General features: G+C 48.5%; 1 protein-coding gene across 1 annotated transcript in view; it reads right to left on the bottom strand.

The window, feature by feature from the left end:
- Nucleotides 1–1,775: 1,775 nt before the first annotated feature.
- Nucleotides 1,776–23,699, bottom strand: part of tok (tolloid-like protein 1 tolkin) — a 716,025-nt gene continuing 694,101 nt past the window's right edge. The window contains exons 14-18 of the mRNA XM_075686316.1: nt 22,203–22,328; nt 10,865–10,992; nt 10,602–10,757; nt 9,586–9,894; nt 1,776–9,066 (exon numbers count right to left, since the gene is read on the bottom strand). Coding sequence (XP_075542431.1) covers nt 8,836–9,066; nt 9,586–9,894; nt 10,602–10,757; nt 10,865–10,992; nt 22,203–22,328 — 950 coding nt within the window. The 3' untranslated portion in view covers nt 1,776–8,835. The remainder of the gene's footprint in view (nt 9,067–9,585; nt 9,895–10,601; nt 10,758–10,864; nt 10,993–22,202; nt 22,329–23,699) is intronic.

Here is a 23,699-nt window from a genome sequence, read left to right as displayed (position 1 = left end):
AATTCACCGAAAGAGATGAATCACCCTGCATAGCAATGACTTCACATCGAGAAATCTTATGCATGTTCATCAGAATTACACTGGAGCCTAACCGCAGTGATTGACATTATTGTGACCATATTGTGTTCAAAAGTAAGTGCTCAAAAGCTGGAGTCAGCACGACGTGGCCACAAGGTGCTTACTTTAGATAGAACTATTTAATCCACCTCATCAAAAAAGAAAGACGAGAGAAGAAAAAAAGCGCAAGAAACTAATGGTAAAACTGTATTACTGGGCGCGCGCTGACGCCTGCAATTTTACATTTCATGCGGCGAGGTTCAACCGAGCCGACAAGCGAAGCGCGAGATGTCTGACGGTGGGTCCCACAAACGCATCAAAGCAAAACGAAAAAAAAATATATATATATAGCTTCCGAACATGCTTTCCAAGGAAACCGCCCACGTTGGAAATGAGAAAACACATCTCCCGTGTAGGGGTAGCATCTGTTTATTGTAATAACTTCTTCCATTTTCGCGTTTGTTTCTCACTTTCTTTCTCTTCGCGGCTCGATATTTTCACCGAGCTTGTGTTATAATACAACCACATCAAAGCACTGAGCGAAAAAAATGACGGCAGCATGAAACAGTTGGTCTTCACTCCGCGTGATGGCGCTACCAGTCCCACCGCTGTGGCACGGATCAGTGGCGCGCGACAGTTTGTATGCTTAGTGACTATGTACGCTCAGGGCTGGGGGACGTCAATGTAAGTGAGGACGTCAACAGCATGGTCACTACAACGAGCAGTTACTTGCGCGCTGCCTGGAAACTAGTTCAAGCCAACGCGTAAGCAGACGCAGTCATAGTCTCGTGCTCATTTGTGGCTATATCTCACTCGAGCAGGACTACCGAGAATTAAATTAACACGGCGATACAACGTCCAACCAGGGCCTTTGTTCACAACACAAAACTGTCGGCGCGCACGAGGTGATTCGCAACGGCAAGGGCAGGCCAACCGTTACAGCGAACGAGAAGACATCGAATAACGCTGGCCACTCACTCGCTGCTCTAACAAACCTAACATTTATAAATCTGGCTTTCTTAAGTTCTTTCGTAAGAAAAAAAAATAGCTCGATTACGACCAGCCTAGCAGGTCTCGTAAACATGCGTTCCCACTAGGAAATTTTAGATGGTTATAATTTCAAGCTCCTGGAACGGCAACGAGGCTGAAGCTCTGCAGCGCTGTTGAGAATCAAATTATGCTGTTCGGGAAGAAAAAAAAAAAAAAAAAGAACTTCGCGAGTGCCCAGCTGGAAGCCCACTGGCATCGCTGTTCTTGCTCTGATATACGTGAAAGCACTTTGTCCACGTTTCCGTTAACGATTAATTGACGATTAACTGATTAACGAACGATTAATTGATAGCACAGCCCTGCTCCTCGGCTCCTGTGCCATCTGCTCGGCTTGATGGGGCGCGTAACTGAATATTCAGTTTACAAACCATACATAACGCAGGCATAACGGAAACAGGTGTGGGTGCATTCGGTGAGCAATGCGCGCTTCACAGACGCCGAGTGTTTTGTTTTTTGCGAACCTTCTTTGTACAATAGCGGCCGTCGTGTATATGACAGTCCGGAAGGGGTAACCACAATTCACCCACTCTGAATGATCCGGAATTCGGGCAACACACGCAGTGCATGTCCTATATATATATATATATATATATATATATATATATATATAGTACTTATTAGCTTTGGAGCACGCTCCGCCGCATCTCTGCAAATTGTGGCACAGAACATAGAAAATAACACACACGTTTATTTTAGCGTTACATCGTTTCACATTCTGCTTACACTCGTAGCAATGCAAGAGTGCAATCCTGTGGCTGGCGACACGAACTTGTCCGGAACGTCACACAATGGCAAGCTGACATGCATACGTGTGCCATGGCTCCGTGGAGACAAGCACTCTGCAAGAGCAAGCGGACACATACACATTCCTCACAAAGCCAAGGTGTCATCTTTGCTTCAACTGAAGGAATATATATTGCAATGTAGCTTTTTTTTTCTTTGTTGTTTTCGCAACGACACGTCGCTGCGCTCGGCATCTTGTGTGATAATGTAGGAGCCAATACTTATAATGTTTCTTTTTTCATGTAGCACGGACCATCGTTTATACAATAACCTCAGTGGATTATATTACATCGCTGCAAGATTTTCGGTACAGGCTTGTGCTGCGCGGTGGCTTTATCTTGTACATACTCGCGACTTCACGCGCGTACAGGAACGCAACAAGAAGGGAGGTTAAAGAGCCGAAACACCGACCGAAGTTGTGTTTGTTTCTTCTTATTTTTCCTATGCCAACATTTCTGACCCTGGGAATTACTCTTAACTATTGCCTCAATAATTACGACCCATCATTTCACAGTGCTGACGAAGGAGGTATTGAATTACACGTGGGAATGGAAGTATGCAAATTTATTTGGCGCTGTCTTCTCCCTGTCAAAATAACATTACTGCTCAGCGTTATTACTACTATTATTATTATCGCTTCCTCATAGTTATAGCTTATCCAAGTGTAAAAAGAAAACACTGAAGCATGACATTTCAAAATGGCTGCTGCGGACTTTAACACTCTCTCGCGAAGGAAATTTCATGTTGCGGCCCCAAGTGCAAGGTACGGCCTGTCGTGTATTGGACGAAATAACGCACGTACAGCTTCATGGACTGATCGTCGTGACCAATGTGTTCTGCCGAAAGTATAGAAAGGATTGGCCAAAAGATCTTCAGCCTAGACACTACCTTTGATGACGCAGACTAATTTTTTTCTTCTCTTGCAACTGTCTGTTCAGGTGCCCACTGACTAGCAGACAACACGTCTCAGAGCCACAATCTTTTTTTTATAACTGCTTGTCTCATAATTCTTGCGCGGCGTTGATGACGTCTTGTTTGACACGCTGCGTATTTTTTTTCTAACTGTGTCTGAAAAAAGTATGAAAAAAATAATAAAGTGATCAACCTCGCAACGTAACTACGGACCAGAACGAAGTCAAGCCGCCTCGCGAGCGTCGTGAGACGGCCTGCCCAACCGAGTTCCCCACGAAGATAAAAGCAACCTCAATTAACCGAACGCGTGGACAGCGCTCCAGCTGCTCCCAACGCGATATGCATATGCATATATATATATATAGGTATATATTTCATATGTCGGTGAAGGGGTGCACAAGTGTATATCTTATTCAAAAATATCAAACAAAAGGGGCGCGGAAAGCGGACACAGCAGCGTTGTGATATAAGTATAATGCCCTTGAAAGCTGCCACGTGAACAAAGAAAAAAAAAAGAAAGGACTCTGCCAGCGAGCGAGGCCGTTTCAGGAGGCCAACTGACGAGAAGCGGATTGGAGAGAGAGAGAGAGAGAGAGAGAGAGAGAGAGAGAGAGAGAGAGATGGTTAGGCGATGCTTACACAGTCTCCACGGTGCAGCACTTATCGGGAATGACAGATTGCGCGACGATCGGTATACGAAATAAATTATCACCGGCTCTTGACCGTCGAGACAGGTTCCCCGCTAGGATTAATAAGGTGCCACACGAGTGAAGGCAGAACGGAGCCTCAGCTGCCAGGTATGCTCAAAATATCCATGTATGTAAAAAATAAAAGACAAGTTGAACTGCGGGATCTCCGCCGTGAAGGCGGCGAAGCATCTCCCGTCATTCGACTGCAGTGCGCGCGTGAAGGTATATAGGAATGCTAAGCTCTACGTGTGAGGATGAGATTAGACCGTTCGTATGGATCGCAAGCACACCGGGCACTTTGTTGACCTTGGTTACGAGGAAGAACGATAAAAAAAAAATAAAGCGTGGAGGCGGAAAGAGAGAGGGCAGAGTGAAACAAACTCAAAGCGAAAAATCGCATCGAAGATCACAAGCAACCGAGCGGCAGTGTAACACTGCGAGTGCAACTTATGCCTGGGATATAACGCGCATTGAGACAATGTGTGGTAAGTAAAGCTGTACTCGCTATAAAATAGACATAGACCTATGAGACGAAGTGTGTATGCTATACAACGAAGCCCGAGTTTTGTGACCTCGGTATTAATTAGGTGAACGCTGACAAAAAGGATGTTAACGGCGCGAGGTAAACACTATACTCGAGTTGTTGTTTTGAGGCAACAACAGCAACAACTCGAAGCACGAGCAATGCATGAAGGGTTCAGCCACAGGCACCGGAAGAATACTATCGTAGAAACTATTTTGCACGGTGAATGAGCGCAGAATGAGGAGTGAATGGCGTAAAGGGGCGGGGCGGGGGAGGGGTTCATGAAGGCGAGTGAAATTTACAGTATCCGCAGTTGTGCGATCGTGCGAAAGTGTGTTCCTATGCAGGAGCAACCCAAATGCAGTGGCCACGTCTGCTCATTTTTCTGGCTTTGATATCAGAAGAAAACAAAATAATAACAAGTGAACAACGGCGATAGCTATAAGCTCATTGCACAGCGCATGTCGATAGGATTATGACAGCGCTTTTGTATAGAATGCGCAAGCTTTCAGCCTGCTTGCGGCACTGGTTTTTGCCCCCTGTTTTTCTTTATTGTTCTTTATGATGCTCCTGTGCGCCGTCGTAGGCAGAATGAAAAAAAAAAAAGAAAACAAGACAAAAAAAGAGGCCAGTGCCGTGTTCCCTTGGCCATATCGTGAAAAAGCAGTGCATTAGGTCATTTCAGCAAAATTCAGCAAAGCAAGCGAGTAAAAGGGGTCGAAATAAAGGGCGAGCACCGAGAGGCAATTTGCTACACTGCATCGAGTAGTTAAAAAAAAAAAATCTCTCCGAACTACATTTTCCGGACCGAGTGCTGTTGTGGTCGGGGCCGGCTCTCATCTAAGAATCGTGTATATATATATATATATATATATATATATATATATATATATATATATATATATATATATATATTTCCTTTCTCATGGCCATCATCGCGTGGCACTAAGCGGCTGTGGGGACAAGCGAGCCCAACTGCGAGGAAAGACGAACATCGAAAGCTAGGAGCATTCCACACGCACACTAAATATAGTTCGCAAAGCAGAAAAAAAGACTCTCACGCGATATGTCATCAGGCGGAAACACACCATACTTGCACGTTTTACTGTGTTAAGGGATCTGGCATGTCTCACAAACGCGTAAGCTTCGCAACATCTCTCTCCACCGCGCATTACTATGTGCGTTACTCGTATTTACATTCTTCTCCTATTTTGTTGTTGTTCCCGCGGGCGCCGTGAATCGCATAGCAGTTATTATATTACATGCGAGAGCGAAGGGAAACAGCAGAGCGAAGTGGAGACATCCTTGCGCTGTCTGTGTGTGTGTGAAACGCATGGTTTACGAAATTAGAAGAAAGCGAATTGAAATAATACCTCTCTAACCCCCACCCACCTACTGCTCTCTACAATTCTCCTGCCACGCTGGGCACAAATCAATCGTAGCTGCAATCTCGCGCAGGTCAGCACGCCGAAGACGTTTCACTGTTACAAAAACTGGCGCGCAGTGGAGAAGAGGACGGCTTCAGCGCAACATTAGAAATCAAAGTCGAGAACAGCTGCGCTGATCCGAAACAGCCGGCGGCGCCGAGCGAGCGAGAATCGTGTGCTTCCCGGCGCTCACGAAATCAAGCGCGCTTCGCCCTCCCCCAACACACACACACACCGTGCTCGATTAATAAAATAGGGGGAGAAACCACGTCTGTCAAGCTACACTTTATTTACAAGTCGAGGAGATATTAATTCATCGCGCTCGGCTCTGGGTTCCGAGTTGATAAGAGAGAGAGAGAGAGAGAGTTGGAAAGTGTGCGCCAGCGCTCCGCACCGTGTCGCTATACGTACACGTGTTGTCTGTCTGTGTGTGTGTGTCAGCGCGTGCGCGCGCAGTGTTTTATTTGAGCGCCACGGGCCACACAGCTAAACGCGTCGCCGGCCGCTCGGTGTTACTATGGGCATGTGCGTTCTCAAGAACCGAAACAATGCAAGATAGAGAGAAGCATTTGCAGCTCTCGCCGCCAGCGTTAGGCGTGCGGTTAATTCAAAGTTATACAATACGGAAATGGCGCAATTGTTGTAAAAAAATCTACGCAACCGTCAAGTTTCTTCTTATTCTGAATACAATATATTTTAATCCTCTTTTTTTTTTTTCACAGCGCGAATACCTGCCCCGCGAGCGGAATGCATGCACACTGCGGATATATGCGAGAATGCTCAGGAAGCAACGACTGACTGGAGAATTTTCTTCGAGCCACTCATGCCGGGAGGAGAGCGCCGAGCTTCAGCACTGGAAGGTTTCCTACGCGGGGTGTCGATTCTCCGCGACACGCAAAGACGAAGAAAAAGAGAACAGTGAAGGGGGGGGGGGGGGCAATCCTGGCGCACTTCTCCAGCATCAAGCGCCCTTTATTTTATGGGTATTACACTTCGTCACTGAAGGAGAACTAGCGAGCGGCGGATGTGATGCAGTATAGCGAAGCAGGTGGTAGTGGAAATCGGGTCCCGTATATGCGCTGTACAGGCACGTTTGCAACTATAGCGCGGAACTGGCGCGCGCACGGCGAGAGAATTTTGTGAATCAGCAGGATGGTAACTTCTGCAAGCGAATGGCATTCTGACATCTATAGAGTTTGCGACGGATTCAGTCGAGAAACTTAGCGCCGTGCGCTGCACGAGTGAAAGTATACGAAAAGGAGGAAAAGACAGGGGAGGGGGGGGGGTGGCAAGGAAAACCGGCAGCGGGTTTGCAGTGGGTACAGCGGCACAGAAGCCATGACCCATGGAAGCTGTGTTGAGTGCGCAGAGGTGCCCGCGAAAATATTCATGAAAAACGCCCCGGCACTTGAAGTTAAGTAGCTGCGCTCAGCATTCTGGGAAGTAGTCACGGTGGGGGCAGTCGCTTTCGAGAGCCAACATTTTCGGAACCCTAACGGAACGTTCTTTAGACAGACTAAGAGGCGATCTGTTTAATTCGGATCGGTTAAACCCCGTACTCCTCTAACTGCCCGAAAAGAATGGTCCCCGTTGTACTGCTAACGAGAAACTTCCCTTCGCCGGGTCACGGGAGCGATTCCTGCGCGTGTACGGACTAACACGGATGCTTGAGTACACAGCACCTCTGCCATTGTGGTGCCGGTAAACTCAACTCCATGCCACAATGGCTAAGGCAGCAGTCTTGCTTACTCTAACAGAGAGAGAAAAAAAAAAGTATGTGAGTGGGGGGTAAAGGGAGGGGGTGGCTCATTCGCTCGTTTAACGTAGAGATACCAACGCGATTTTTTCCCCCAACAATGCTAAAGACAACGACAAACATAGGTACCAAAAATACATCCAAGACGCTCGTTGTGCACGGTGCTTATTTCACAAGGAATTTAGTGCGCGGACGCAGCCGTGCGCACGGAATACTCTTCGGCATCGTGTCAACACAACAGAGCTTGCCCGCGTTCGCATGGAAGCGTGGACGAATTGTTGCAAGAGCCGTCGCTTCTTCATATTTAGATGCGTTTCGCGACTCAAATGGTCACACCATCATAGCAATCTCGCAATTTTTATTGTGGCTACTTTTTTTTTGATTTGCTGTTTAGTTCTGGCTATTACTTGGTGCTGTTGCCATTATTCGGAAAATACCCCCCCCCCCCCCATTATTGTCTAACTTCGGCCAGGTAAAATATAGGGCTGCCAACAAGACGGCTCGAGGGACCCGGTCAGACTTTCTGAAGTATTTCTGAAGAATGTGACCTAGTGGCTGAGACACACCTGCCTCGCACCGCTGAGGTTGTTTTCGTATAAAGCCCTCACAGAAGTGCACTTAGCGCCCGAAAGCACTCGCCACATACTCTGCTGGACAAGAACTGCGCTCTGTTTGCCACGAGGAGAGAAGCACGATTAAAAACGAACTAAACATCCACAAGAAGGCTTTAAACATCCAAGTGGGAGTGTTGTGTTGTCAGCGCGTAGTGGACTGTGATATTCGTCAAGAAAAGCTCTCACGATGCACCTCTACAGTAAATGACGGAAACTGTGAATATTATCGACATCACATCGAATGTATAGCGCAATTACCCAACGCAAACGTCGCGGTAAGCTCACGACAAGAAAATACGAAAAGCACCCTGAAAAACACACGAACGCGTGCAGACGGAAAATAAAGCTGCCTTGTCGGGCAGCTTTATTGCCCCAGAACACCAGAATACCTGCCTCTCTAGTCGAGTAAAACTAATCGCACCGTGACTAAAGCCATGCAGGGACACGTTTTCCCCATAATGAACAAACTTCAAACAAATCCCTCGTAAAAGAGAGACCGGCTACTGCCAGCTCTTGGTGCTACGTACAAAAACGTACTTATAAGGTGCGCTAACGCAAAGCATACGTGTGCCAACAGAGAGGAAGCTCCGAGGGCGGTCGAAAAAAAAAAGACGAAAAAGAAGGAAACATCCAACAAGCATCACATGAAGAGTCGCATTTCTGTCACCGAGCACAGAAAGCTGCTTCCCATCATCGCGGCGGACGGATCCCACCGCTTACACGCTGCTCACGAGCCCAACAGACGCAACGCCTTAATCATCATCGGGGACGGCGTGTCACAAAGGGGCGGCGCGCCTCCGCCGTTCACGATTCACTTGTCCGCCACACGCGCTTTACGCACATTCGTGGGTGGCGGACTAATAAAGAAAAAAAAAGGAAGAAACGTGGTGATGTCCAGACAGGGTGTAAACTACACGCGCGATCCGCAGCAGGCGGGGATGATTGTGGACTGTGTGTTGTGACTATGGCTTGGGCGGCGCCCTGGCGCCGCTCGCTGGCTGTGGTAGGTGCCGATGCGCGTGCCTCAGTGGCGGTGCAGTCTGAGCTTTCGTTCCCGGTGGTGCGGTGCGCGCACTTCGGAGAACGAGCCGGAAGCGCCGGCCGGGAACGGCGGCGCCGTGGGGGCGTGCTGCTGGCCGGACTCGCCGGTGTCCACGGCCGAGTAGGCGGCCGAGAAGCCCTTGGCGTTGATGTTGTCGTCCGAGCGGAAGCGAAGCAGCAGGGAGCCCGAGTTGGACGTGAACTCGCCCGGCATCTGCGAGACGTCGCCCCGGGGAGGACGAGCGAGGCGAGAATGAGCGAAACGCAACTCGCGAACACGTTTGACGAGAGCTGCCCAAGAGAGAAAAGGGTACATAGAAAGGCAGGGAGGTTAACCGGAGGTAGTTCCGATTGGCTACCCAATAGCTGCTCAAGAGCTACGAACACGCACGTAGGATGATGCGCAAGAATCGGCGAACTTGCGCTGAATAGAACCTGTGTTCGAGCTATTCGATTAATACTTGAAGAAATAAACCGCAGCAATAAGCACTATGGATATACACGCACACACGCACACGCTCGCAGGATGAACGTAGCATTTGTCCTGTCGCCTTTCTTGTGTCCGTTGTGCTGACGCTATACGCTTATTCCATTAAGCATCACTGAATAAAATATGTTAAACAAGCTGCGCTACATTCTATACTGCGTATTCACGTCAAACGCGCGTCTCAGGCTCGAGCTTGAGTCGAGCGCTATAGAGAATCGTGGGAGAGAAACGAGATAGTGCACCAACCTTATTCCCGCAGAACTTCCCCAGTTGGGGAGCCGAGTCGTCGTAGCCGTCGAAGAGCTGAACGAAGTCGTAGCCGCAGTCCTGCTCGTGCTCCAGCTCGAAAGTCAGGAAGCGCAGGCGCACGCGGCCGGACTCGGCCTCGACGAGCCAGTCGCAGTCCTCGCGGTTCTCGTAGTTCTGATCGCCGTACTTGGCGTGGGAGTAGAGGTGCTCCACGGTGCGCCCGGTCGCCAGCAGCCGCCCTCCGCAGGCCGTCGAGTGGGACGCCTTGAAGCCCTTGCGCTGCACGGAGGCGTCGCTCTTGAACACCTGCGGGGGAGGAGCGGGGGAGGAATGACGGCGACGGCAAAATGGCGGCGGATCGCGATGCTGTTGCCGGTGAAGGGAAGCGCAGCAAAAAAAGAAACTTTTCACAGCTTCGAACGCGCTAGCCGTGTATGCGCTGCCACGACCTTCTGCTCGCGTACAAAGGGTCTGTAAAATAACGCTTTCGCCTGAGTTATAGTTGGTTTGTGATTACTTGCGTTATACAGCTTAAAATTTGCAGACAGGACACAAAGGAGGCAACAAGGACACATAGCTGTCGTGTTGGTTCTTCATTGTCTTATCTGTAAATTTAGGCTGCACGCTAGATTTCATGAAAATGACTACAGTGACTTCGCCATCAAGTACACCAGATAGCACGTAAGTGAGCGCAGGTGTCCTAGTGTAGATTCTGAAGTACTTACACGCCCCGTCACGCGCTTCTGGGCAGAGAACTGTGCACACCCTCACGACGTGACAACACACCTTCAGTACTGGCAGCGCTGTGCCGCGATAAGCAGTAGAGTTACCTGCAAGCTTGCACACGTATCTACACGGGACGGCTAGACTCTGATACAGCAGCGCCGAGAACGACAGTGCATGGTTGCCACTTCACCGTGCTGAAAGTATCGCGTGCGCGGTATTGGCCCAAAGAGCCGCGACTTCAGATCGCCCAACTGCCGTCGAGGGTCTCCGAAGGAACTGTCGCTCACCATGTACATGCGGTTGGTGGTGGAGAGAATTGGGTGGGGCACCTTGGCCCCGCAGAAGCGACCCAGCGTCGGGGCGTCTGTGCTGTCGCCGTCGTACAGGGAGATGTGGTCGTACGCGCACTCCTGGTGCGGCTCCAGCTCAAAGTCGTTGAAAATCTGCCAAAAAAAGGTCACATGAGCGGAACCGCACTCGACAGCGAATGCACATATATTTCTCCCGTACTAACGCGGACGAGACTGTATGCGAATGCGGGCAGTAATACCAGTTTGAGCCGGTGCCCGGGAGTGGTGGTAAAGAGCCAGGCGCAGTCCTTCCTGCTCGGGTAGGCGTCCGGGTAGTTGGGACTGTTGATTTCGCCCAGTGGGGCGCTGATCTGGTGCGTGCACGTGCCTGCGCCATTGGAACAGGGAGAAATAAGGCCTCAGGCGCGCGTGGTCTTATCACAACGCCACCAGCGACTCAAGTGAGATCAGGGACCCTCGCCGACACAACTCGGATAGAGGACGCCTTCCAGTGAGCGAACAGCTCAGGAGTGCCCTAAAACTGTTCTCGCGCTCAGGCCCACGCCTGACTCAGAGGCAGTAATGATGCTGGAGCAAGTATTCGCGAAAGCGTTTTTATACTATAGTGTTGAGTGCTTCCGTTCGCCAACTGGAAAGCGCCATCAATGACGTCATAGCGCTCAGAGCAATTTATTCAGAAAGCAACGTGACCGAGGACATTTTGGGGAATAACAGGCGAAAAGTGCATGCACGGCCATCAAGGTAAAAACGATATACTCATTCGTGTCTAGCCTGCTTGTTCTATAGTCGTTACTAAGGGACCACAAATTTAATCAATATGCGTTTCAATCGCATACATCCGCTTGCTTGAGCAATGCAAACGTGCAACGCACGATGGTACTTCCACCGCCAGGAACTTGAGCAGTCATTGCGTGCTGATCAGCGGAACGCTATTGCTACTGAGTCTCTAAGTGGCGGATATCATCCTTTTTTTTTCTCAAAAAAGGAGAAAAAAAATAACGAAGAGCGACACAACGCTTGAGATAATGCAAAATTAGATGTTAGCATTTCACGTGTTGCTTTTGCTTTCAAAACGTTATTAGAGTAGAGCGAGCGAGATGAAGAGGAAAGGCAGAGATATTAACCAGATATTAGTGTTCTGTTTGCTACCCTACATGGGGTTGGGAGATAGGCGTTAGAGTAAGTTTGCTGATAGGTGCGCGCCCTAACGCAAGTACCGAGCACTATGCTTCTGTGTAACTGGTGTACGATAGAGTTTCGTATTAGGCATGCATTTCATCACAGCTTACTGGCCGGCTATTTAATGAACCGTCTATTTATGCAGATGCAAAAAAATAAGCGTGTGAGGCAGTGCGGAAGGTCGACGCTGTCGTTAAAGGGTTGCAGTTCGCGAAAGCAGGCCGCACGTTAGCGCCCCGTCCCCCGACGAAGACGCTTAGCAAAGCACATGTCTCGGCGCTAGCAAAGCTAAGATTCTTTCGGCGTATGATAATGAGCGGCAGCTGGCTCGGCCATCAAATGTTGCGCACAGTCTGCGTCTCGTAAACACGACACGTGTAAAGGCAAGGCCGTGATGTGTTCACTAGCCTGTGCTAACGGTTCGCTGTATACAAGAAACATGGCTCAAAAAGAAGAAGAACGAGAAAGTGACAAGCAGCGAGCAAATATAACCGATACGTGTATAAAAAAATAAGGCTAAAATAAAAAAATGCAAACTACAAATTAAAGGGCGAAAGATGATGGTCGATTCATGTGCGGGAATCTACGAAGGTGCAAAACACAGCATCCTGGGGATACAAGTTTCTGGCTCGTTCATTATACAAGGCCTGGAGCACTGGGAAAAATATCGAAAAAGAAAGCACTCCCGCGAGTTTTTATGTGAGGTGTGCACCTCAGGCCGAACGGTCACAATAGATTTCACTTGCATTGGAGCTTACTATAGAACAGGGAGGGAAGCCGATATACGACGCCAGTGTAGCGCATAAATATTCAAGCGAATGTTGAAAACCTGTCGCCAGCAACATAGGCGGTCAGGAAAACGGTTCATTTGTAATTATGAATAGAGATCCAGAATTTCCGAGATTGTTGAAGGCGTGAAAAAAAAACACACACACACAATAAAAAGAGATTTTTTTACGGAAACTGTTGAAACTTTGAAAATGTATCATAAACAATGTTAGCGTAGCGAAGTAAAAAATATGTGCCGAGGAGAGTTCGTACAAGATGCTTTCGTCGGTTACTGGAACATCTTGACTTTGCGCTGCAATCATTGGTGTTTCTTTTTATTTGTTCAGAGATTCTTGGTGGCGTCCAAAAGCCTCGCCTACCGGCAATGAAAGATCATTATGTTGACTACGTGATCAAGTTCGTGCAGCTACATGGTGAAAGCGGGTTCAACCGTCTGCATGGATGCCTTTACACAAAATCCGTGGTGACAGAGGACCAGGCATACGTCGATTCCATTCTACCACCTGCTTGCGGTTGAGCAATTTAACAAGATCGAATTTTTGACCTGTCACCAAGTCAAGTGAATCAAATGACTTGTTGGGAGCATAATTTGCGAAAGCTCACAATTGAGTGTCCCTCAGATCAAGTTGTGCAGCCAGGCAGCCCGTCACCGGAAAACTGCAGCATAAAGGCTTGCAGAGAAATAGAGTCAAGCAAAAAAAAAAAAATTACCGACGATTACGTTACTTCCTAATGCGAAATTTGAGCGCAGCAAATAAGCTGTTTCACCTTTTCGATAGATTGAGGCAAAGAAATCGAGCAACACATGTATGCGCTATCACAGAATTTTTTTTTATTTTTCACACGTATTCCTTTAACAAAGACTCCACTAGGTAAGCTTCTGCTTCGGCGGCACGCACCTCTGGATTCTGACGGCGACGGCGCTGGGCCTCTGCTCTGGCAGCTCGTTTAGCAGCAGCAGCAGCAGCAGCAGCAGCAGACGGAGGACTTCCATCGGTCGTCTCGCTCATGGCTCAGAAAGAACTGGCAGATAATTTCGCAGTGGCGAACGGCAGCGGCAATTTCGGCTCGGGCGGTGCACATATACAGATCCGCCGCCACCGATCTGGCTCTCTGATTGCCACCGCACAGGGCGAACGGCAGCGGCAATTTCGGCTCGGGCGGTGCACATATACAGATCCGCCGCCACCGATCTGGCCCTCTGATTGCCACCGCACAGGGGTTGCATTGGAGGAGGAGCGAAGAAAGGAATTAAGTTCGAGCCGGCGCTTTGACAACCGGAGACTCGCAGGAAGAGGGGGGAGGGGGGCGGCGTGTACACCCAGCGGCAAACGATGGGGGCAGAAGCGCGCGCAGCAAGCGGACAACACGATAAAGGGAGGAGGGAAGAGATAGCAGCGACTGACTGATGCCGCTGACGCCGATAGTGAGTCAACCCCAGCTGCGGAGTTGGTTTCAGGGACAACGCCGCCGATGCCGACACAAACAATATGATACCCTCGCTTCCGCAGCGCTAAGAACCAGGTCTAGCCGTGGGAAGGTGGTCACGTATTCGTCGACGTGCCGGGGCCTACGTGAAATAACCGGCGCGTCGGCAACTGAAGAGCACCCTATCCGCCACACAAGAACAGGGGGGGGGACCCTTTCCTCCTCTTTCTGCATGGCGGCGACGGTGTTCTATGCAGTCACGTTATCTTGACTCTCTAGCGGCGTCAGCGGCATCCAGCGGTATCAGTCGGTCGCTGCTAGCGCTGGGGGGATGAAAGGGGGGCGGAGCTGGTTACGAGGCCGACGACAACGCCGACGACGACGCGAAACCCAGGAACGGACGCCAAAGAGCTGCGCTCTAAAAAAGAAAGCTTTGATGGATACTATCCTTGTTCAAATGAGACTGAAAGCCCGGGCCCCCAGGTGCCTGCCGCTCCCCATCCCCACCAACGGAACTGAGAAACTGAGTAGGAGGAACTGAGAAAGACCGGTTCTCCTGTATGCGAACAGTTCGCATTTGTTCGGCACTCGTGCACGGGCCAGTGTCGCTGTGCAACGAAACGAGGCACCGGCCAATGGTGGCTTACCGACCGGTCCAGACAGAACAGAATACGCGAACGACGAAGAGGACACGGGCAAAAGATAGCAGAGCTACGTGCGTTATGTAAGAACACAAGCAGCTTCATTGTGGCAGGAGTGGCTATAGAGAACGAGCACCGCGAAAAGAGGATTACGGAAGCCCAGGTGATCGCATGCCCCTATTTTTGTGGTGTGCTTTCTTTCGACGTTGAGCCAACTCGTCCAAATTTATTGAAGCCATTGTGGCGCAAAGAAACACGGAGAAAAAAAAAAGAGGACAAGACACCACGGGCGCTAACTCACAACCAGTTGTGAGTTAGCGCCCGTGGTTTCCTGTCCTCTTCTTTGTCCGAGTTCCTTTGCGCCACAATGGCTTCAATACGTATAAACCAACTCGCCCAAGAAGAAGTTATATTGCCCAAATTTCTACGTTTAGGAACGTCAGCAGCAATACCCGACGCAGAAACAGCGACTACCTTTGACGCAATAGCACGCGCTAAAGGGGACAAGACCAGCAATCGTGCGTCAAATAAACTGCTGGGCTCCGAACATATGCGTACACCGGTGCATGTCGCTTGTATACCGGCAGACTATAGGCGCATAAGACCGAGGAACAAGAGAGAGAGAGAGAGAGAGAGAGAGAGAGAGAGATCCGTGCTTCCGCTCAGAAGACCGGGTGAGCGAGCCAGGGGCTGTCTGCTTGAATAATGGATTCCAGGACCGACTGGTTTCCGCGTCGTTTCGCAAGGTTAGGAGAGTATAGGACGCGAGGCGGAGCGCGGGCCTGTATAGTCGCGTTTCGTATATACCGATGGGGCGCGTATTAACGATCCAGCTCCCTTGTATCGGGCAGTGGAACGGCCGCGCTGCTCGACACGAAATGCATTCAGCGCACGGTCACCACCGGAGCAGCCCGCGTGTCGCGCGTTGTCCAGTATAATCCACGCAGGCGCTGTCCCGTTGCGACACGGGCTTCGCCGTGCCCGGCCTAAGCTTTACAATATTCCCTGCCCCACCACTGCACTTCTATATCGCGTCCCTTTTAGGGCGTGATAGCAGCGGGCTACCCTAAAGTGCCAAAAACAGTATTGGTGATGGGGGAGGGGAGGGGAAGTGGGGTGGCGCGGTTGCGACATGTGGACAAAGGGGGTACTGCAGTGGAAACGACGACGACGAAGCGCAGGGACCTATGCCCGCGGTCAGGCCGGGCGGTGTCCCTTTCTCGCCCCTTGTCGGTGCTAAGGACATTGCGGCGGCGGGCACTGCAGCGGCAGCAGCCCCCGACGCCGCCGGCCTATCCGTCCTTTAATGGCGTGCGCGGATCCGCGCGGTGCCATTAACATAATAAATCCGGCGCCTTGCTGACTCGGGTTACGGCGCTGGTGCTCAAAGTAATGAGAGGCGGCACTTGACGACACGATGAGGGGAGGAGGCATGGGAGGCTAGAGGGGCCCGCCGCTTTTCTTTTGATCCGGCAGGCAGTGCCCCGGGCTGAACGGGCCGAGCCCCCGAGTGGATTGGAGAGGCTGCCTGTGGCGCTTGAACCTGCTGCGCGTGTACGCGTGCGCCCTGTACACAGCTCCGTTTCGAGTGGCCTTTTGAAAAAAAGGCCATTTCTTTTGGAGTCGCTTCGTTGTTTTCATGCACTCTCAAGCTTAACGTTTGTGCGTGTGCGCTCGTGTTTGTGACGTGTGGGGAGGGTGGGGGAGGGGGGAGACTGGGAGGCATACGCTAAATTTTTACACGCTAACCTCCTTACACGCTTATCTTCACTCTAAACTTCCGTTCCTTGCGTTGCAGCGGGAAGTAGGCGACTTCCGTCTACGACATGGGAAATGAAAATTGAGAGTTAAGGAATGAGGTCACGGGGTTAGCGAAGGGGGTGGGGGCAGTTGTTGTTTTAACGTCGCTCCTTTGCGCCAACGGGGGCAGGAGGCAAAATACATCTTGAAACAGAATCACTTGTACGGATCTTATTCGGATCCTCCCCTATACGGCAGCACGGCAGCAACGATTACAAGTAAATTGTATCGATTAGTGTGTTCCCGGTGTAGACATCCCCCAGTCAGGTTACGAACAACTACACTGCACATACCAACAAGACAGCGCACATTCTCACTTCTGGAAACGATAAAACAAAACTTTCGATATCGGTTTTCCCTGAGAAAAAAATAATATATGAAGAGGAGCGGCCCTCTGGAATGGCTGCCAAGATGTCGCAACGTGATAGCCTGCGGTATAAGTATGGTTCTATGAAGACTTGACTAGCACCGTCTATGCTCGACAGCCACGAAATGTCGACGAACTGCGACGATATGTTAAATCAGGAATTCGTTCCTTATAGGTCACCATCCTGAAAGAGCCAACGAGTGCTACTTTCCCGATGGGCTCTCTCCTGTAAGCTGCCGAGGGGTGCGATGCACCATTTTTAATAATTGTAAATTTAGCTTTTCTGCCAAGTTATTTGCACAACTAAGGGCGGCGTAGTCATTTTTTTTTTGAAAAAGCGTGCACAAGCACCGTTTGCTTGTATTATGGCGTCACAAAATGTAGACGCGGCTCTCGTGATGAAACCAGGCGCGAGAGACGAGCCAAAGAATGTGCAGCGAGCACGTCGTCTTCACTCGAACGATCACCAGTGCCGCCATTTTTTGGGCAAATGTGCAGGGCTGAGAAGCGTGACTGCGTGTTATGAAAACATTTTATTGAAACAGTGTAATAAATGCGACTCGCGTGGTTATTTCTCTAAAAGACGCACTCAGGTTTATTGTGTTATGTGTCTGCCAGCGGGAACGGCCTTGAACATTCACGTGACCACAAGTATAACCATGCTCATGGCCCACCGTGTTTATTCTCTTCACACTGTCGCAGAAAATCAATCGTAAATATAGAGGGCAGGGGATTAACGTATTGCGTGTTGAGATCATTCGGCGTTAGCAGAGATTATGATTCTGTAAGCAGCTAACTAATGGTAGATATTATTCAACGAATCTCCCATTACAGTGCCATTATGGGGACCATGGCACCAGACTTGATCTTAAGAGGAAGCTTTAGCTCGGATGCTCCTATATATAAATACATGTAAAGGGAGAATTCGTTTTTCTCGGCAACCACTGCACCTAATTTGACGAGCTTTGTTGCATTTAAAAGAACAACTGAAAATCTAGTGACTAGTGGTTTCGAATTTTTTTTATTTAGGTAGTCAATTTTTTACTAAAAATTGGCAGAAATTGCGAATTTTCAGCTAACTAAACTATCAAGTTTACCGCTCCATAACTCAGCAATGAAAAATGATATCACAATTCTGTGAATTGCATCTCATAGTACATCTAAAGCAGACAAAATTAATATGTTACACATGAATCTCAAGAAATTTAGTAATATGTAAATACAGCTTTTGCAGAACCCTTGTACACAACGTAACACAGTCACGTAATATATAAAGTGACATATTGAATTTGTCCGCTTTGAATAATCTAATGGATGCCGTTTTCATAACCGCGATATCTGTTCTTGATGCTGAGCTATTAATTTGTAAACTTCGTGCTTCTATTTTGTTTTTTGAACTTTCAAATTTTTGACAACTCTTTCAACAAAATTCAGGCCCTAAATCGAATATCCGCTTGCAACAGTCACTACAATTTAACTTTATCTCTAAAATTCAACAAATTTCATTAAAATCGGTCCAGCGGTTATCCCAGAAAAGCGTTTTTGCGTTTTACATGTATTTGAATAGGCCGCGTCGGAGTTGGGCCCCATCTAAAGCTTCCTCTTAAGGACAGATATAAAGCCGCCGAAAAGCATCGATGCACTGTGCTCCATACTCGGGAAGTACTGTTTTTTCTTAATTAATACAAAGCAAGAAAAACACAAGAAGAGAGATGTTGGATCGGACTGACAAAGCCGTTCGTGTGCAAGATTTGTTCGTTAGACCGAGTGCCCGCCATTCCGTAGCTGCCGATGGGCTGATATAGCATGGCTCCGTGGGTGATGACAGCCAAGGCACCGGCAAAGAAATGCCCATTGGAAACAAAAAGCTCGGCAAGCACGAACCCTACATTCTTTTCTTTTTTTGTAGCACTAAAGCTTCATCGTAACAGACTTAATGAGGGACTGAATACAGTCTATGTAAACTCGAAAAGCTGGAAAGTCGGCCTGGATCGTCAGGTTATGGCTGGCTTTATAAGATTTGGGGGAGAAGAGAGAAGCAGAAAGATAGTGAGAGAGAGACGTTGGCGGCAGAGACGGAAATGACTGGGATTGTGTGCACAAAAAGCGAGGCGTTCTTTTCGCCTCTCGAGTCAGGACCGTTGTGCAGGAGGCAAAAAAGAAAAAAAAAAGAACAGAACAGAAAAGAAGCGTTTGAGCTCATTAAAGGTGACGCAACAGCCGCACGTTATATTTGAGGTTGCGACTCCGAGTTTATCGTACAGGAAAATGGATAGTCAAGATCGTGGCATGAAAGGAAACTGGAACTGTCGATTGCTACTCAGTCAAAGGCGACAAGATCCGCCTCAATGTGGCGGAAAGGACGAGAAGCGGCGTTTTTCAAGTCGCGGTGATGCACACTGCGTCATTATAAGCAGCCGAGCACACGTACACTCGCGAGCAAAAGTATACGGACCACGGGGTCGCCGAAAGAAAAAAACGAAATTTCTTTGTAATTAGCATGCGTAAACTGAAATTGACGAGTACACTGGAAAGTTCACAATGCGAAGTTTGGACTGTAGTCCTCAATTTCAAGTTGCATTCACAGACAGAGGAAAAAATCAGCTTTATACCTTTACTCACGGGTGTATACGCCGAGCGACGTTCCAGAACGTGTTCAGTTGTGCTCGCTCTTATCTCACTCTTATCTGTTCTTATCTCAGAAAAATGCTGTTACTCGTGCGTATACATGGGTGCGCGAGTGCATGTGTGTGAGCGTTGTAACCCACCAAAATTTGGACCGCTAGTTATGTTCCTTTCTCGAGTGCAGGTTGCATTTGCTTCGGCAAAGCCGCGCGATGTGACTGCTTCTGCAGCGCCTTATAAGGTCACACACTTGGTCTCATTCACGCTTTATTATTTTTCCTTGGAGCCCCATTCACCTTTCGCTTTATGCGTATTCAGATTTTCTAAGAAAATGGAATAATCATCCTACGCTATAACGATACCAATTGTTATGTTAGTATTTTGCCAGCAAAACAATAGGTGAAGGGAGCATCGAGAAATAACAAACAAACAAACAAGCAAAAAAACAAACAAACAAACAAATGGTACAGCGACAAGTGAGGGAGAGAGCGAGGAAAGAAACGAGACAAAATTTAATCTGCCCAGAGTCAAGTATGATCGCGCTGCCTGGCCGCGAAATGGTTGGCGTTCATTTTTTTACCGAGCACCGAATGTAAAAAGAGAAAGATGGGCAAAAAGTACAATGACCTACAGTGGATATAAGCCGTTAACTCCCCCTCACCCCTGCCCCTCCCCCATAACAGTTTCAAGCGTTGGCGCGTACGGTAGGCGATAAAGTTCAAATGTTTCGTCGCCCACGTAAACTGACACAGAATTCCGTCCGAGTAGAGATTGCAAATATCTCCCCTCGAACCTCTGACCCTTTACTCCGCGTTTTATTTTATTTCCTTTATTATCTTCTTTCAGCACTAACCATGGTATCGTCGCATATTGTGGTGCATATACCTGCTTTAATAGCGATTTTTTTTTCTCTTTCGTTTCGCAGTTAATTTAGTTCGCGGAGCCCCTTGCGCGGAACGTGTCGCTTCCATATAGCGAGCACGGATAAGGCAAAGAAAACCTCGTTGCTCGGAACACAAGGGCGGCATCTGGTCGCTACACACGGCGGTGGTGGCGTCACAGGTTTTTTTTTGTGCGTGTGTGTGTGTGCTTTTGCAGGTGCGGCAAGTGTAGAACCAAGCAGAAAATTATACCGCAGGGAAGTTATGATAATCATTGCGCAAAAGAGTTACAAGAATTGCGAAGAAGAAGGCAGAAAAAAAAAATAACGCACTTCGCATTTTGACGACCGCGGGGACGTTCGCTTAAAAGTTGTACGTGCTGATTTTACGACGCAGCGAGAAGGGGCGCACGAATTTTTATCTTTATTTTTAACATCTGCGAGAAACTACAATCGCAGTAATACACAAAGGTGCACCTTATAGACGCTGCGCGCTGTGTATTACAGTTCTTTTTTGTTTAATGCTCTCGACATTGTGCGGTGCAGCAGGCGTGGACAAAGGCACGGAACGTGGGGGAAACAAGTGCGCCTAAGGCAACGCAAAACGTTATCTATATTCACATTGAATAACGGTGGCTGCCTAATTACCTGGTAATGTATCCCACACGATCCTTTATGTTGTGCGAATTGTTGTTCTTTTTTTTTTTGTTCTTTTTTTTTTCTCTGACGTTTCGCCGAACGTCCTTCAGTTGAGCAACCCCGTTGCGCCCGACATGGAAGTTTCTGATGCTGCTTCTACAAGAGCCCAATTTTTCTCGAGATTGGAGCGTTTCAAACCTTGTGTAAAAGTCTGTTGCGTAATATTGACACTTCGCTTCTGCGATCGCGCCCTGATGGGCTTCGTCCCTCTGGCCAGCTTACTGAACTCGCGCTCCGACCCCACGAGGTGTGACCCGTGGCCGACGCTGTGTTGGGTGATGCGCATTGCTCTAAGGCCCAATGAAACATTTCGCACTCGGACTTTCAAGATCTCAGATACGCGAAGTGAAAGCGATAGAAATATTCGTTAGACCTGTAAAGCCTTCGAAACGAGAAATAATATAGTTGCAACTGGTAAAGAAATGAAAAAAAAAAAAGAACGCTACCGAATCAGGAGACACCGTTTCAGTCTTTGTGCCTCTTAGGATATGAAAACATAGACCACTGGAAAACACGGTGACCGCGTCAACGATAAGTCCAACTGATCTTGGCATTTATGCAGAAATAATGAAAATGAACACGCAAAAGAAAAGAAAATGCGAAAGGGAAATTCATGTATACTCCGCCTGCCGATTTTTCCCCGCTTCCAAACGGGGCCCGTATTCACAAAAGTTTTTACCTTAGGATTGTTAGTAAGAGCAGATTTTAGCCAAACCCGAACCTGGACATATAATCAGCGAAGGCAGTTTTCGGCTAATGGCAAAGAATACTTACGAACGAATAGCTTTGTGAATTCGTCCCCTAGTGTTTTGGTACAGTGCAAGACTGCACGATGGGGACGCACGCTGGAGCCTTTCGATAGTTCGAGCATTGCAACACTTTTCCAGCGGTCGTAAACAACAACAATAACAACAACATTTACAGGAGAAATCAGACAGACAGAAAAGACGGTAAACTTACAGAACTGAGGTTTAATGAATCAATTGTAAGTCAAGCATTTTTTTCTGTGTTCGATTTCTTTCGTCAGCTTATATCTTTCTTTTTAACCACTGGAAATTATGATGCATTACTCGGTCTACTAACTAGCCAAGTTTTTTTTTTTTATCTTCGAAAGATGCAGCATTGACTCGCAACCTCCCAGCCCCGAGCGAGAAGCTGAAGCGGCTCACCTTCTTTGCAGTCGTGCTTGTTCGGGTGGAGCACGAAGCCATTTTGGCAGGCGCATATGTAGCTGCCCACAGTGTTCTTGCAGATGTGCTGGCAGCCGCCGTTGTTGTGAGCGCACTCGTCCTTGTCTGCGGAGAAGGAGAAGGCGACAATGCCTGCTAGAGATCGCTGTATTTAAAAAAAGAAAGACATTTTAAGGCAAGCAACCACGACAGACTATACAGGCTGCGACGTATAGGTGCCCCTCCTAGACGTTCCTGAGTTTTTGTGCTTCTGAGAAAATGATTAATACCCCTGTCACACGGGCAAACTAAAGTGCCCTTTGAGCAAGTGCACTTCAGCGCGCTGAGTGTCATTTTCGCGGCGCGCTGCTACACGAGAAAGACACGTGTTCTATTCAAATTGGTAGCGATGGCGATCGGGAGTCAGAAGGCAAAGCATGTATTTCTAAACAGCCCAAGGGCGAGATAGAAATTTCTTGCTGTCTTTTTTCTTTAGTTTGCAGTGTGGCACCATTTATTACCTTGCAACGTTAGCAAATTAAAAAAGAAAATGCTATTAAAAATTACTGCTGACTCTGCTTTCAATATTACTTTACGTATTTTTTTTACTCATTCCTAACGAGGCTGCACACTTCGCCGCCGCGAAATGCATTCGCTGAACACACTCGCCCAGAGTGCGCTCTGCAGTAGAGAGAGAGAGAGTAATATAGGAAGGCAGGGATGTTAACCAGTCAATAGTCTGGTTGGCTACCCTACGGTGGGGGAACGGAGAAGGGGAAGCGAGAGAAAGGAGAGAGGAGGTGTAGATACGTGTACGGACAGCACTTGAGATAAAGACGATCGCGCTAAACAGAAGTTCTGAGAAAGCATAAAAGTGCCTTCACTGCCTTCTGAGCCGATGATCGGTCGGGACGGTGCTCTAGTAACGTCTGTTCACTCAGAGGACGATCATCTAACTTCCTCAATGTGTTGGACAAAGATTGTCTTTGTGGTTGAAATTGAGGACAATGGCACGATAAGTGTTCAATGTTCTCCTCGCATCCGCAAACATCACATGCAGGACTATCAGCCATTCCAATTAGTGCTGAGCAGGCATTCGTGAATGCAACTCCAAGTCATAACCGACACAGAAGAGACGCTTCACGTCGGTGTAGACCGGCTGGAGGTCTGAGTTGAAGTGACGGGTTTAGTCTGTGCAGTGTTGTGTGCCTTGTATGTGCGGTGTTCCACTCTGCTAAGGAGATCGTGCGTGCTAAAATGCCAAGTTGTCTCGCGGCGTCGGTCCTTGAGAGAGGAATGGGGACGCAGCGGTCTTCTTGGTTTGACGTCTGAGCAGCCTTATCGGCGTCATCATTTCCTATGATACCGTAATGACCTGGTATCAACTGGAAAGAGATATCATGGCCTTTTTCTCTTAAGTGATGGACAAGTTCCACGATTTCGCACGTGAGCTGATCGTGAGCTCCATGTCGGAGAAATGACTGCACACATTGCAAG

Source organism: Dermacentor variabilis, chromosome 1, assembly GCF_050947875.1.
Source record: "Dermacentor variabilis isolate Ectoservices chromosome 1, ASM5094787v1, whole genome shotgun sequence".
Lineage (NCBI taxonomy): Eukaryota > Metazoa > Arthropoda > Arachnida > Ixodida > Ixodidae > Dermacentor > Dermacentor variabilis.
This window is presented reverse-complemented; position numbering and strand designations above follow the sequence as displayed.